The sequence below is a fragment of the Hyperoodon ampullatus genome, assembly GCF_949752795.1.
Source record: "Hyperoodon ampullatus genome assembly, chromosome: 8".
Taxonomy (NCBI): Eukaryota; Metazoa; Chordata; class Mammalia; order Artiodactyla; family Ziphiidae; genus Hyperoodon; species Hyperoodon ampullatus.
This window is the reverse complement of record NC_136921.1, coordinates 39386241-39401852: the sequence shown is the minus strand read 5'-3', so window position 1 is coordinate 39401852 and position 15612 is coordinate 39386241. Positions and strand designations below refer to the sequence as shown.

Sequence of the window (15612 nt, the reverse complement as noted above, 5' to 3'; positions counted from 1 at the left end):
TTTTTCCCAAGTACATGTCAACCACAACAATAACAAAAACTAGATTAAATGACCCACAAGATTTAAGAGTGCTGATAGGAACTGTTTTTAAAACTCTCTCATTATATTATTTTTGCAAAAGATTATGATTATTATGCTACATATTAAACATATATATGTAGTATAATAACTCATATGCTGATGAATCCCAAATTTATATCCCAGTTCTAACTATTTCTTTTACTTTGCAAGACATATATATTCAACTGTCTATTGAAATTTCCACTTGAATACCTAATACGCATCTCAAGCTTAACATGTCCCAAACTAAGCTCCATCTCAGTAAGTGGCAACTTTGTTCTTCTAGTTGCTCAGGCCCAATATTTTGGAGTCCTCTTTGTCTTCCCTCTTAAGCGCAGGGTTGTAGCCCTACACAAGGGCTCTGGGACATTGGGGCAAAGGGGTGCTAACAAGTAGCTTCCCCACCCCTTCCCACGGCCTTGCCATGCCCTGGTACAGGGATGTGTCTGCTGAGAGTAAGGGACACTTTTGCTAACCACACAGAGGTGTCATCAGGTTCTCGGGCATCCGGCAGGAAATATCTATCCATATCCCTGTTGTAATTCACACACAGGTGTTGGGTGACTAGTAGCAGCCCTCAATGCCACGATCATCTCTACTTCCAAGCCGTAATCATCTCTACTGTTTCTTTAAAATATATCCAGAATCTATCCAGTTCTCACTATACCACATCCTCTGTTGCCAGGATTATGGCAAAAGCTTCCCTTTCCGTCCTTGCCCTCCTGCAAACGATTACTGAACAGCCACAGGATGAAATCTTTTGAAACTCAAGTTGGATATAGCACTCCTTGATGAAAACTCATTGATAATTCCCTCGCTGATAATAAAATCCCAAACTTCTCATGACCATTCAGGCCCTTAGGATGTGACCTCCCTCGACCCTGTCCGTCAGCATAGTCCCTCACTCAGAGAGTGTTGGAACTCAGTGTTCCAACCACTCTAGCCTGCCCTCTGCACCCCCTATGATTAAGTAATGCATGTCCTCCTCTGGGCCACTGCATCTGTCCTTTCTGTTTCCCCTGCCTGGAAAGCCCTTCCCCCAAAGAGCCACACAGCTTTTTCAGTAATTCTGCTTCAACTGTCCCCTTATCTGGCGGCTTCTCAGAGCCCATATAAAATAGCCCACTACCCTTCTCCTCAACATATCGGATACTCTCCACCCCACTTATCCTGCTTTATTTTAGCTTTATAGCATTTATTATTGCTTGATATCTGTTACATATCTATTGATCTGTTTGTTATCTAAGACTGAAGGTACTTTCTGTGTATTGCTCACTGCTGTATTCTAGACTCGTGCATGGCACAGACACTCAACAATTACTTGATGAATAAATGAATGAATATAATGACTGCTATTATCATTTATTAGTATTAGTGATAAGAATATATTTTAAGGGCTTCCCTGGTGGTGCAGTGGTTGAGAGTCCGCCTGCCGATGCAGGGGACACAGGTTCGTGCCCCGGTCCGGGAAGATCCCACATGCCCCGGAGCAGCTAGGCCCGTGAGCCATGGCCGCTGAGCCTGCGCATCTGGAGCCTGTGCTCCGCAACGGGAGAGGCCACAGCAGTGAGAGGCCCGCGTACCGCAAAAAAAAAAAAAAAAAAAAAAGAATATATTTAAAAAATAGCAACTATTTATTGAGGGCACTGTGTTGAGCTCTAATCTTTGCAAACATCCTTTTTATAGATGGAAAAAAAACCAAAACAAGCAATGTTAATTAATTCACCCAAGATCACTGAAGCTAGTAAGTGACAAAGTCAGGTTTGAAACCCACAATCTGTCACCACTAGAATCTATGTTTTTAGGCAATGTCTTATCATTTTTCCCAGTAATTCCATTTAATTGACTTTCAAGTAAAATACTTTTGTGCCTGTGTGTAATGGCTCAGAGAGCTTAATAACAAATATTGAATCAGAAACATAGGATGGAAAGCCTTTAGTCTAACCTAACTTGTGAAGCAACAGTTAATTTCACTGAGTACTTGCTGTGTGTCAGGCAGGACTAGACACGTAGCACCTTATTTGATGATTACGACAAGCCATGGTTTGGATGCTATCGTCATCCCCATCTCACCAACAAGGACATGGGAAGGCTGAGATGTTACTCAGTCCTCAGCCTTATGTGGTGGAGCTGGAATTCAAAGGCAGACCAGTCATATCCCAGAGCCTGAGCTGTGGGCTTCTCATGAGCTCCTACTATGGATAGGATGCAACAAGACCATAAGATATATGCTTCTTTAACTTTTTATTACAGGAAGTTTCAAATTTATATAAAGAACAGAGGATAGTGTCACAAATTCCCAAATACCCATCACCTAGTTTCGGCCATCATCAACTTGCCATTGGTGATTTTAAGCCAACTTGGGAGCACCTATCCTCCTATAAAGGGCTGTGACGACAGGAGCATCTATATCGGTGTCAGTCAGTCTATCTCATTTGACTCTGGGCTTGAGTCTGTGGCTTATTTTTGCATAACACCTCTTCTAATTTTAAATTGTAATGGTAGTGACTGATTCAGCTTATGTAGAAATCCTGACTTTACATCAAAGGGAAATGGGTCCATGTAGATGATAGATGGTTCTAGATGCTATTTGCAAATGCTCGTTCCTTCGGTGGCAGTTACTAGGATGACAAAGATAGTAAACATTTACAGTTTCTGTCAATTTGACTTAACCTAGGAAAATAGAATTGGCAACCTATAAACTGCATGCATATCTACAAAGCACCATGGCTCACATATTTAGATTTTAATAAAGAGAAAACCCAGGGCAAAGAGAAACATATTCAGGAAGGAAGGTGATATAGAGGGATCAGCACTGTGCAGGACAGCAGAGTCACATCAAAGGGCACTTAACTTAGGCACTGACTTAAGAACTTAACTCCTGTAAAAGACCCCTGCAGTTTCTCCTTTAATTCTCACAACAAAAAATAAACCCATTTGCACGTGTTAAAGAGGCTTAACGTTAAAATAAAATGGAGTGAACCCTGCTGAAGGAAAGCTTCAGAATTCCAATCAATATTTTCTTCTATATCAGGCACTTAAAAATTCAAAGACAGGATGATTGAAAGGCCAGATTTATATATAGAATTCCCTTTGTTTCTTCCATTAGTCAAGCCTGCAGCTCTTGAATTTCAGTATCCAAAAGCATTACGATATGGAGTTGAAGACATAAAACTATGTATACTGTACTTCCAGGGCAATTTAAGGGAAATAATAAAGGTAAATTTGATAATACAAGAATTTTCACTTACCTTCACACTTTAGGGCTTAACCCTAGAAACAAACTACCACATAATATGGAATTCTATTCTGTGGTTAAATGCATGATTCTGTCTTTAGGCAGTTATGTGGTTCTTAGAGTCTATAAGAAAGTATAAAATAAAGCTTTAAACTCTCTGAAAGAGACTCAGGTAGTCAGGAAAGAAGACCTTTCTCATATCAGCAGTGCATGATGAACACATTGTCTTATTTTTCTTTCTATTCCCATCCTAAATCAGGTGTTTAGTGGGTAATTCCACAAATAATTTCTAAAATATCTCCAGGAAGAAGTAATCACACAAAAGAGCAAATATGCTGGTTCAAAAAGCCTGTAGTATTTTGGCTTTCAATAGACAACCCAGTTTAAGCCTTCACTAGAGGTGGCAATCAAACATTTCAAATTTGTTTTACAAAAGACTTTTAAAAATTTCATTAAGTAACTTAAATACTTCTTAAACATAATTAATTTCTTTGAACTTTTTAGATTGGAACTGAGGGCAGCAAGCAGAAAGAATTTGGGATCTCAACAGAATCCATGAAACAATGGGTCCATCTGGAAATCTCGACAGCTGGAGCCTTTCATTTGCATAGCCTTGTTTCTTGATTTAATTTTTTTCAAGTGGATGAAATGCTTATGAAATTCACTGGGCAGATAACCCTGGAGACTTGACTCATTCAGCCAGGAAATAGTAACTCAAGGCCGGTCAGGTTTCTTGGGGTAGTCAAGGTTTGGGGGCATCTGGTTCTCTTTCACTGTAGAATCTTCCATGGAAGAAATAATGTGCCTTGGGTTTTAATCAAGTTAATTGCTGCAGAGGGCCCTGGGGAGGGGGAGGGGCATACTTGCGGGGTTCTTGGAGCAAATAATAATTTCTTTAAAAAGTATTAGCTTTTAGAGGGAATAAATAAAATAGTTTTAGAATTGACCCACTGCTATCACCCTGGTCAAAGTTATCACCATCATCGCTTACCTGGTTGTCTAGTTTCTGCTTTGTTCCCTGACAATTTAAACTCAATGCAGACATTAAAGGGATCCTTCTAAGATAAAAGTCATATCACATCATCTGTCTCCTCAAAACCCTCCAAATGGTTTCCTCTTTTGCTCAGTGAAGAAGTCGAAGTTCCCCCTGGAGTCTGTGGCCCTACCCCATCTCCCTGCCCCCTCTATGACACTCGGACCCCTACCACCCTCCCTGCATCCCTGTGCTCCAGCCGTGGTGGCCTTGCTGTTCTGGGAACATGCCAAGTGTGCTCTCACCCCAGGGACTCTGCACTCTGCCCAGAGCATTCTTCTGTCCGAGACCAAATGGTTAGCTCGTCGCATCCCTGGTCAAACGTGAGATGCTATGTTGTGGGAAACAGCGCCCAGTCTGCCACCTCGATGCTCTCTGTCTCGCTGATTCCATTTGCAGCAGCACTTCTGACCACCTGCCACGTTGTATATTTACTTGCCTATTGTCTCTCCTAGACTGCACACTCTACAAGGACAGTGGCCGGGTTTTGTTTGTTGCCATCTCCCCAGCTCCCGAAACAGTGTTTGGTACACGCACAGTCAGTATGTGTCAAAGGAAAGAATGATAGTGATGTTACTGATAGCGAGAGGAAGACAGTGCCAGGTGCTGTTCTAACTGCTTTCCATGCATTAACCCAGGTCATCCCCCCAGTGGCCCTATGACAGAGGTACTGCTCTTCTCCCCATATTATGAGTGGGAAAACTGAGACACAAGAGGTTAGGTACTTGGCCAAGATCATACAAAAAACAATTAGGGCTTCCCTGGTGGCGCACTGGTTGAGAGTCCGCCTGCCGATGTAGGGGATGTGGGTTCGTGCCCCGGTCTGGGAGGATCCCACATGCCGCGAAGCGGCTGGGCCCGTGAGCCATGGCCGCTGAGCCTGCACGTCCGGAGCCTGTGCTCCGCAACGGGAGAGGCCACAGCAGTGAGAGGACCCGCGTACCGCAAAAACAAACAAAAAAACAATTAAATAAATTAACAAATTGGAAAGGGTTTGGGGATCCTTAACTGACTCACTCCTTTTAATTTACAGATGGAAAAACCATGTCCAGGCGAGTTGCTAATGGGAAGACTGGTGGCTAGGATCCCCTAGGTGTAGAAGTACCAAAGCCCAACTCTCTCCAATGATATTGTACCACCCTGTCTTTACAGGACTGGGAACCCACAACACTTAGCAGAGCACCTGGCACCCAGTAAGCACTCAACATTAATTTTTGAAAGGAAAAAAAAAAGAATGAGAGATGATAGAATTTTTTGGAAGCTAGGAAAGTCTCTTCTCATATTACCAGCAGGCTTAGCAATGCAATCAACCCCACCTTCATAGGGCATGAGAATTCTACCTGAGATAACCTTTCCAATAGGCCTCTCCCAGCTCTGGGGTAACTTCCCCAGGCACAGCAGATGGCTGGGCAGAGCTGCTAGGGTCACCCTTTAGAGCAACCTGTGCTAAGAGCCCAGTGGTATGAAATTTTATACATGTAAGTATCCCACTCTCCATCCACCTCTTCTACTCTAAGCCCATGTCTGGAAGAAAGACGAATGGACATTTTAGCCTGAACTCACTGGACTCAGTGTGTGCGTGTGTCCGTGTGTATAGTCGCTGCGTTGGTAGATGTGGCAGAGGGTGGTGAGTGGGATGTTATCAGGTGTGCTGGTGAGTATGTGGGGAGACTGGCAAAGAAGCAAGGGCCCCATAAGTGTGCTCGGTTCATCCCAATCCTTATGGGATGGCCTCATCCCTTCTCACCTTGCCTGACTGCTTATGTATGCCATCAATACAACACTCCTCTCTGCTCTCCAAAATCTCCATCTCAATTTTTCATCAGAAGGAAACTGAATAAGTGCTTATGTGTGAGTGGTACTGAGTGAAATGTCATAACCATTAAACACAGAGACCCAGCATCCTACTCTTCCCAGCATCCAGCCTCCGGGTGCATCCAAACACCTTCTTTTTTTTTTTTTTGCGGTATGCAGGCCTCTCACTGTTGTGGCCTCTCCCGTTGTGCAGCACAGGCTCCGGACGCGCAGGCTCAGCGGCCATGGCTCACGGGCCCAGCTGCTCCGCGGCATGTGGGATCTTCCCGGACGGGGGCGCGAACCCACGTCCCCTGCATCAGCAGGCGGACTCTCAACCACTGCACCACCAGGGAAGCCCCCAAACACCTTCTTGATGGCCCTGGACCGAGGCTTCACAGCTCAGCAGAGCCTGCGTAGGTGAGCTGGCTGTTGCCAGTCTGAGAGGTCCCTAGGGAACAGCTGCTGCTGATCAACGGTGAGCAAGACCTTAACCGAAGTAGAGTGGTAGTGAGCTTCCCAGCTCGGTCACCCTCAGAGAGAGTTTGGGGATCCTCACTCTGAGCTACTGCATGTCTCTTCAATGACTGGGATGTGGAAAGGAAGCTTTACTGGTGACAGAATAACTCCTGTTCCCCTCCCTCCCAGATCTCACCCAGTACAAGAATCAGAGCCTGATACCTCCTCTGAGACCCCGATTCCAAGCCCAGGCAGAAGCGGCAGAGTTGCAATTATGCATATTTTCGTCTTACTGTCACAAGTCTGTACTTAAATATCTCAAGTTTTTAACTGTGGCACTCGATTATCTGTAAGTTCAGTACTTGCTGTCTATACTTAAATCTCTAAAACCAAAATAAAACATTTCCTCAGTTTACTGATTTAACTACTAGATAATGATAATTTAGAGACTTAAAATGTATAACAATCATTATTAAGGGCACTGTGATACGGCTTCATGCACGTTGTCTCTTTTCCTGTATCCTCACTTCACAGATGGGGAAATCGAGGCTCAGCCAGGGTAAGTAATGTGTCTGAGGTCACCAGTGAGAAGCTGGGATGGGAATTTGAGACATGCTTTCTCACCGCAGCCTGAGCCTTTACCCATGTACTGTTTCCATCATGAGTTATTATGCATTGCTATGCTTTCCTTTTAAGAGCAGCCTAGTTTTAGGAACACTTAGGTTCTTTTTGTAACAGGGGAAGCTGCCCACAGCATCTCACTTACAGCTAAGTGGAGCGGACTCTTGGTAGCACCAGCATCTGACTCTTCAAAAACACTGTTGGTTCTTTCCAAAAGCTGTGGAGACACAAAGAAAACAACAGTACGTGAGTGCAATTTGCAGAAGGAATCCCACTTTATGGATACAAATGTTGACATAAATGAGAAAACAGGCTTCAGAAACTTAAGAAATCATGCAACTTCTCAGAAACATAAGAAATCTGATATAGCATATCTAAAACAAATATGCTAACTGAATATTTCAACTTCTAGGTCATCTTAGCATTTGTTATTCAAAAGAAAGCTTTCATACTTGAAAAGTTGCTCAGCTTCACCAATCTAGGCAAATAATTCATGTTAAATCCCCTTCCCACCCAGCAGTATCATCACAATGAGAAAATTACAATACCCAGGGTCCATTCCATTATCAAACACATATTTATGGAGACAGCGTTGCAAAAGACTTAGGAAGCTCTTGTTCTCACGGAGCTTACATTCTAGAGCAGGAAAGCACAGACAAACAAATAAACAACATACCCATAAGAAAATATCTGGTAGTGAAATATGCTGTAATGAAAGTAAAGTAGGGTGATGGGATATGGAGTGACTGGGAAGTTACTCTACAGCTGATGGCCAGGGGAGGCCTCTCCAAGCAAGGAGATGACAGTTCAAGCGAGACCTGAATAAGAAGAAGAGTGAAATCAAGTCAAAGTGTGGCAGGAGAGCATTCTGGGAGCAGGAAGGAGTCAGGGCAAATGCATCAAGTGGGGATGAACACGGTGAGTTCAAGGAATGGAACGGATAGTGTGACTAGGGTATGATGTTGGTGAGGGTGTCAGGAAAAAGACATTTCATTGACTCTTGTTGGGAGAATAAATTGTTAAAACCTTTCCGGGCAATTTTGTGCATATCTAGGAATATCTAGGAATTAATATATCTAGGAACTAATCCCCACTAAATAATTAGACAAGTGCACAATGACACATGTATAAAGAAATATATTCATTCAACAAACACTTGATGAATGACTACCCATGTGCCCAGATACTGTTCCATGCACTGATTCAATAATAAAAAATATATCTAAAAATCAAATTTTTCATGGGGGGCAGGGCAGGCAATAGAAAAAAGAAGTTATATAATTAATTAGAAAGCCGTAGGTGCGATGGAGAAAGATAAAACAGAGAAGGAGGGTTTGGAAGGCTGGAGGAGAGGTCCATTTGTAACTTTAAATACAGAGATCAGGAAAGGCCTTACTGAGCAGGTGATGGCTGAACAACGTCTGGGGGCGATGAGAGAGCCTTGTGGATATCTGGGGGAAGAGCATTCCAAGCAGAGGAGCCAGCAATTGACGAGTCCTTTAGCGACAGAGATGCTTAAGATCATCAGTGAGACTGGAGCAAGGTGAGCAAGGATGAGAATGACAGGAAAGGAAATCAGAAAGATGGTGGCACCATGGGTAGTAGTATCACAAGGAGCCTTCTGGGTTGTTGTAAAAAGTCTGTGACTTCTATCCTGAGTGAGATAGAATTTCACTGGAGTGCTTTGAGCAGAGGGGTGACATGTTCTAACTTTTAGACTCTAGGGAGGGCACAGAGGCCACTGAAGATCTGGGGCAAAAGTCCAAGACAGTGGCTTGGACCAGCAGGGAGCAAGTGGGGACGGAGCAAAGTGTTGGACTGTGTATATTTTTGGAGGCAGAATCAACAGGATTTGCTGATGGATTGAATGTGAATGTGAGAGAGAGAATTAAAGGATGACACTCAGGATTTTGCTGTAAGCAAACTGAAAGATGGAGGTTCCACGAACCGAAATGGAGACGTGAGTGGAATATATGTAGTGGGAAAAAGCAGAAGTTCGATTTTGGAAATGTTAGGTTTGAGATGTTTTTAAAGCATCAAAAATACATGTTAATCGGCAGCTGTAGGATACACGGGTGTGGACTTCAGGGTATTTAAAGCCATAAGGCTGGATGAGATGAGCCAGGTAGTAAACACAGAAGGGAGACTGGATCCTGGGCACCCAACATTAAGAGCTAGAGAGATGAGAAGGAACCAGCAGGGAGATGCAGATTGAGCAGGTGAGCTAGAGAGAACATCAGGAGAGCAGGAGGTTCTGAAACCAAGTGAAGAAAGAGTTTTAAGGAGAGAATGCATAGCCGTGTCAAAAGTCCTGATAGGTCAAGTAAAATGGGGCCTGAGAATTGCCCATTGGGTTTAGGAACATGGAGGCTATTAGTGACTCTGCTAAGAGCAGTTTATCAAGACACTGTTTATATGGAAAAAAAAAAAACAACCAACAGAAAATGAATAAATAGCAATAGGGATGGAGTAAATAAATTGTAGTGGTATATATCACCCCTTCTGATAAGCTCTCCCTCTCTTTATGTTGCTGTTAAGTTCTTCTTTGTATAGTGATGCATCCAAAAGGGACAAAAACCCAACACCCAAAGCCTTGATGTGTGGTGAATATGGCAGTATTCAATGTCCACTCCAGCCTCCTGACTGATGCTGCTCCGCGGCATGTGGGATCCTCCCGGACCAGGGCACGAACCCACGTCGTCCCCTGCATCGGGAGGCGGACTCTCAACCACTGCACCACCAGGGAAGCCCTCTTTGTTTCTTATCTTAAAGAAGGCCTCACAATTCACCCTGTTACCAAAGCAAGAAAATTGGGTGTCATCCTTGACTCTACACTTTCCCCTTCCTCCGCTGTTCAGTCGATGAATGATGTCTATTACACCTTCTAGGCTCTCAGGTTCATGTGGGTAACGACCATTTTAGAACTGCAAATCTTGGTGCCTAGCACAGTACTCAATAACTATTGAATGAGTGAATAAAGGAGTGAATGAAAGTCCCGAATATCCCCACTTCCTTCCGTTTCCTCTGCCTCTTTTGTAGTACAGGCCACTGCCCGTTCTCAACAACTTAATAATTCATAATTTAGAAATCCCATAGTTGAAATATCCTGAGCTCCCTGCTTCTAGGGTTGCAGTCCTCACCCCCAGCACCACTGCAGCTCATTTTCCACACTGCACAGAGAGATTTTCATGAAACCCAAGAATCTGACCGTGATCATGCCTCTTCCCAGCTGAAAGCACTGCAATGACTCTCATTAATTATCCTGATTTGATGTCCTGGCTTACAGCTGTTATTCCGGCACAATTGTCAGTCTCATAAATGTCCTGAATTGGGCGCTAATGATATGATCACCCTATACCTAATCTGTCGTCTGCTTACGTTTCCAGACTAACTGCTCCTCATTCTTTCCTTACCCCTACATGCTATCTAGTCTTATTAAACTTAAAGCTTTTCACATTTGTTGTGTTCTCACATGCTCTTCCTTCTGCGTAGAAATTCCCTTCTCTCTTTGCCTCGCAGATTCCTACCATCCGGGTCTCAGGCTAAACCTTCCTTTACAGAAGAGTCTTCTCCGACCCCCAGGGTTATGTCAGGTACCTCTTCCTTCATGTTCCCATAGCATCTTGCATCCTAGCTCTAGCCTCACTGTTTTCACTACCCGTTAACTTCTGTGGGTTCCCCACTAGCCTCTAAGTTCTCTCAGGTCAGTGGCCACATCTGTTTGCTGCACAGCTGAATCCTGGTGACTAACCCAGGCTCCCTGACAGAGATGACATTCAGCAAACGTGTAGTGAATGACTGAAGTAAAATCCCCATGCTGGGCTTCCCTGGTGGCGCAATGGTTGAGAGTCCGCCTGCCGATGCAGGGGACACGGGTTCGTGCCCCGGTCCAGGAGGATCCCACATGCCGTGGAGTGGCTGGGCCCGTGAGCCATGGCCGCTGAGCTTGCGCATCCGGAGCCTGTGCTCCACAACGGGAGAGGCCACAACAGTGAGAAGCCTGCGTACCGCAAAAAAAAAAAAAAAAAATCACATGCTATTAGAGTGATCAAAGTACACGTGTGGAAAAATCTTCCACAATAAATCTTCTGGGAATATGCCTACTTTTTGACTGTAAACAGTACATTGTCTTCTTGCTTCTGTTCATCGTGTTTGTGATAATGGTGGAAATGATTCTGTGTTCCTTTGATTAAAAGTTCATTCTAGGACAGGATTTGGAGTTGGTACGCACTGTCAATTCCAGGAACTCTTGCAGGTGATAATGTTGCAAAACAAAGCAAAGAACAGCTGTTTTCTAGCCTTTTCAAGCAGTTGAAGCTACTTTTATTTCAACTATGTATGGCAGATGGTTTTAAAGTTATTAGTTTTGAAGTGAAAATTAAATGTTCTCTCATTATTCTAATGTATCCTAGATTGCTTAAGTTCCAAATTCTATTCTCACACTAATAAAAACAAACATAAAATGTCTCATACTTCCGATATAATTATTTGTATTGTATTATTTGAAAACTTGAAATTGTGTGCTTTTATGTGGGTCTTTTTATGTCTCTTAACTTCAACAATTCCCTTTGATCTTTGAGATTTTCCTCTTTGTTTCCTAGGAGTGGTAAGTAGTCATTTTAGTTACACAGCAGTCACAGGGGACCTTAATTGGAATCTAGCTCCTCTAATATGCCTCTTCCTTTAGCGATTCTTCTTTGTTAGTTAAGAAGGCAATGTGAAAAAGGGGGGCAGAAAAGCAATTTGTAGGTCATTCAAAACTGACGTTTATGTTTAGAATTTTCTTTCTAATTTAAAATTGATTCTAAACATATAGAGTCCACGGGATGATGCAGATACACAGCACTGCTCAGAGACTCGACTCTGCATAAACGACTCAGGGGAAGAATATGGGGACCGGAGGGAGACAGAGAGCTCCTACCATGACTCATTATACAAACTCGTACTTCAGCCTGTGGTCTGCAATATTACTGGAAAATAACATTGCTCTACAGAGATCACCCGCAACCTACCTTGTCAAAATCCGGAATAGAATGGTTCTTTTGAAACACAGTTACAGCTAAGAATACATGCCAAACAAGCAGCATCATAAAAAGTCAATGAGTTCTGCACATAAAGCTTGTAGTTATAAATCAAAGAATATAATTTATACGTAACATTTACACAATCCATGCATTCACATGCTAGTTTTCACGTTGAATTACACTCATAAATCCAATGTACACGTCCAATATGTCACCATCAGTTTCTACTGGCTCAATAAAAAATTTGCACTCATTCCAAGGATCGACTTGGTCCTCTGCCTAAAAAATCTATTAAAATGGCTGCTTTAATAAAGCCTTTATCTGGACTACTTAATCTTATTCCTTGTTATCTCCAAAACCCCAGAACTGCTTCTTTTCTCAATTGATCAATCATTTATGAAGCTCGTCTGGAGAATCTAGCACTGCCTGACCTCCACCTCTTCTCCCACAGCGTCCTCCTACCACCTTGCATTTGCCAAGACTCTCTTGGCTGAAAAAACCAGAAGGTCTGAGATTCAAGCTACTCCCAACCCCCACTGACAAGTAAAGATGGGCATCTGAAGTGGGAACTGAGAGAAAAAAGCTAAGATGAGAGCAAGCAGGCTTTTCAACCATCTTATTTGTAAAACGTGAACTCTCTGGTTCAGCTCGGGGTCGGGGGTGGCTGGGATGCTCTATAACTTTGGGGGGCCTGAGAAACCGATTGTATTTAAGATTATAACAATTCATAGGACATTTTCTGAATTTGGAAGGCATTTCCACAGGACCGGAGGACTCACACAAAGAACACCTCAATGTCTTGGATTTTAAAACAGCAGAGGTAATAGAAGGCCAAGTTTAAGCCTCTTTCTCTAAAAAGTGAATCTGTGATAACAAAATCAAGAATAAATATGAACTTGACCATAAGCCAACTGGCCGCTGGGTTAACAAAACAGTGATCTAATCCAAAATTGCAAGGAAACACACAAATATTACCCTTTAGCTGGAAACCCAAGCTTTGTAAGTAGTATAGCTTATGACTAGTTATTTGAAAATATGGCAGGAAAAAATTCAGGGATTTCAAGAGACCTTCAGCTGAACTAAACCAGTTTCTAAATGTGCTATTTAAGAAAGCAGAAACCAAGTATGGTTCGGAATATAAAAACAGAAAGGTGTAGCCAGTGGGTCTGTGAGGTAACCCTTGCTCTTGTCAGTGCTGGTTAGACTTGGACTTCATAACTAGCTTCCACAGGTGAGAAGGGCGAAGAGGAGTTAGAAAACCAATCAGAAAATATCCTTGGGGACCATGTCAAGGAGGTGCTCTGAGGAAAGTTTTAAAAATGGAGTTATTTATCTTTTAGCAGTGAGGACATTTATGAGTCTTCAAGTCAAAGGGCTGGAAGCAGACCAAGGTCCCTGGAAAGTTGGCACCTCTGTCAGAAATTCTATTTCACATTCCACTTGTCTGTGCTTGAGAATGAGATGCTGTTTAGGCAACCTCAAGGCCAATCCTGAGTCCACTGTGCTGTGACCTGACTCTGGCTCAGGCCAGAAGAGGGGGCTGAGTCTGCAGAAGTGTCAGACCACCCCAGCCTATGTCAATGCTCCATTCAGAGGCTCCCAGGGGCACAGGATAGAGGTTGGGGGATCCCACAGGTCTCCCAGTCTCAGGTTTAATATAATGTTTCAGGCCATACTGGACCTCAGTGGACGCCAGGCCTTTGAGCCTAGCCCAGAATAAACTAGCTCCCTTCATGATGGCACATCAGTAACAGCAGTGACTGTTTCTCATGATTCTGCTCACACCCCTTCACAGCTATTAGAGAAAGCCGTGTTGCTTGAAACTGTTATTAACAATTACTGGAAACTCAGTGGTTCCTAGAAATGCATGGATCTAATCTAATTTCTGCCTTCTCCACTCAATTCCATAAGTAAGGAACCATTAACTTTCTCTACTTGTGTAAGTCAAGGTCTATGCAACTTCAAAAGGAGAAAACACATTTGTCAGGAGAGCACTACTAGAAGCTTAGCTAGATTAAGTTTCCAACTCTTCTTGGGAGCTGCTTTTTTTTTTTTTTTTTTTTGCAGTATGCGGGCCTCTCACTGTTGTGGCCTCTCCGGTTGCAGAGCACAGGCTCTGGATGCGCAGGCTCAGTGGCCATGGCTCACAGGCCCAGCCGCTCCACGGCATGTGGGATCTTCCTGGGCCGAGGCATGAACCCGTGTCCCCTGCATTGGCAGGCAGACTCCCAACCACTGCGCCACCAGGGAAGCCCTTGGGAGCTGCTTTTGATAACTCTGCTTATCTCCTCCCTCCAGTGTATATTCAGTTCCTGGTGATTTCCTTGCCAATTAAAAGGCAGCAGAGCCTGTAGTATGTGTAAGGAAGGCTAATGAAACCTGCTGTGAAGATAAAGGCAAACGCAAGGTACACAATGCGTGGTGTTCAAAAACTATCTTGCAAGAGCCTTAAAAATGTTCATGAACTTTGACCTATAAACCTACATCCTGAGAAAGTTTTAAGCCCAAAGCCATCCAATAGTGAAACAGTATAAACAACCTAAATAGAAGAATATCTAAGTTATGACTAATCCAATAGTTGAACATTATTTAGCTTAAAAAATGTTTACCAAGATTTTTTTTTGTGTGTGTGTGTGGTACGTGGGCCTCTCACTGTTGTGGCCTCTCCTGTTGTGGAGCACAGGCCCAGGACGCGCAGGCTCAGCAGCCAAGGCTCACGGGCCCAGCCGCTCCGCGGCATGTGGGATCTTCCCAGACCGGGGCATGAACCCGTGTCCCCTGCATCGGCAGGTGGACTCTCAACCACTGCGCCACCAGGGAAGCCCTACCAAGAGTTTTTAATAACACTGGGAAAGGATCATGTCAGAATAGTTTATGGAAAAGTAATCAATGCATAAAATTGCATATTTAATACTATCTCATGTATGTAAAAAATAAAATATGTGAGAAGGAGACTGGAAGGAAATATACCAAAAGAGTTAATAAAAACTGCTTTGTAGTGTAGGGACTTTGGGTGTTCGATTTCTTTCCACTTTTCTACATATTCTAAACTTTCTACAACAAATATAGATTACTCTAATAAAGAATAACATAAATTTCTTTTTAAAAGTGAGATGGTTGAGTCAGATGATTTCCAAGGTCCCTTTAGCATCCTATCCAGTCAAAATTTAGGGTGGGGGGGTCAATGTTTTCATGACCATGACTGGTATATCTTTATTAAATCAATAACACCATTCTGGCTAGTATTACTATTGGTTGAGTACATTCCTTCATGGCCATTAAATTGCAAATTCCTTAGGGGCAGGGACTACCTATATCTTGTAGGAGGTATTCAATACTGTTTATTGAATTTTATTTAAATCTGATAAGTGAATGAGACAGCA

At 43.1% G+C, this 15612-nt stretch overlaps 1 protein-coding gene across 2 annotated transcripts in view; it reads right to left on the bottom strand.

Moving 5' to 3' along the window:
- The window catches only part of ANKRD44 (ankyrin repeat domain 44), a gene marked incomplete at its 3' end in the record, with an annotated part of 199775 nt that overhangs the window by 24984 nt on the left and 159179 nt on the right, over positions 1-15612 (bottom strand). For both annotated transcript variants that reach the window (XM_079710777.1, XM_079710776.1), the window contains exon 16: positions 7351-7422. In XM_079710777.1, coding sequence (XP_079566903.1) covers positions 7351-7422 — 72 coding nt within the window. The remainder of the gene's footprint in view (positions 1-7350; positions 7423-15612) is intronic.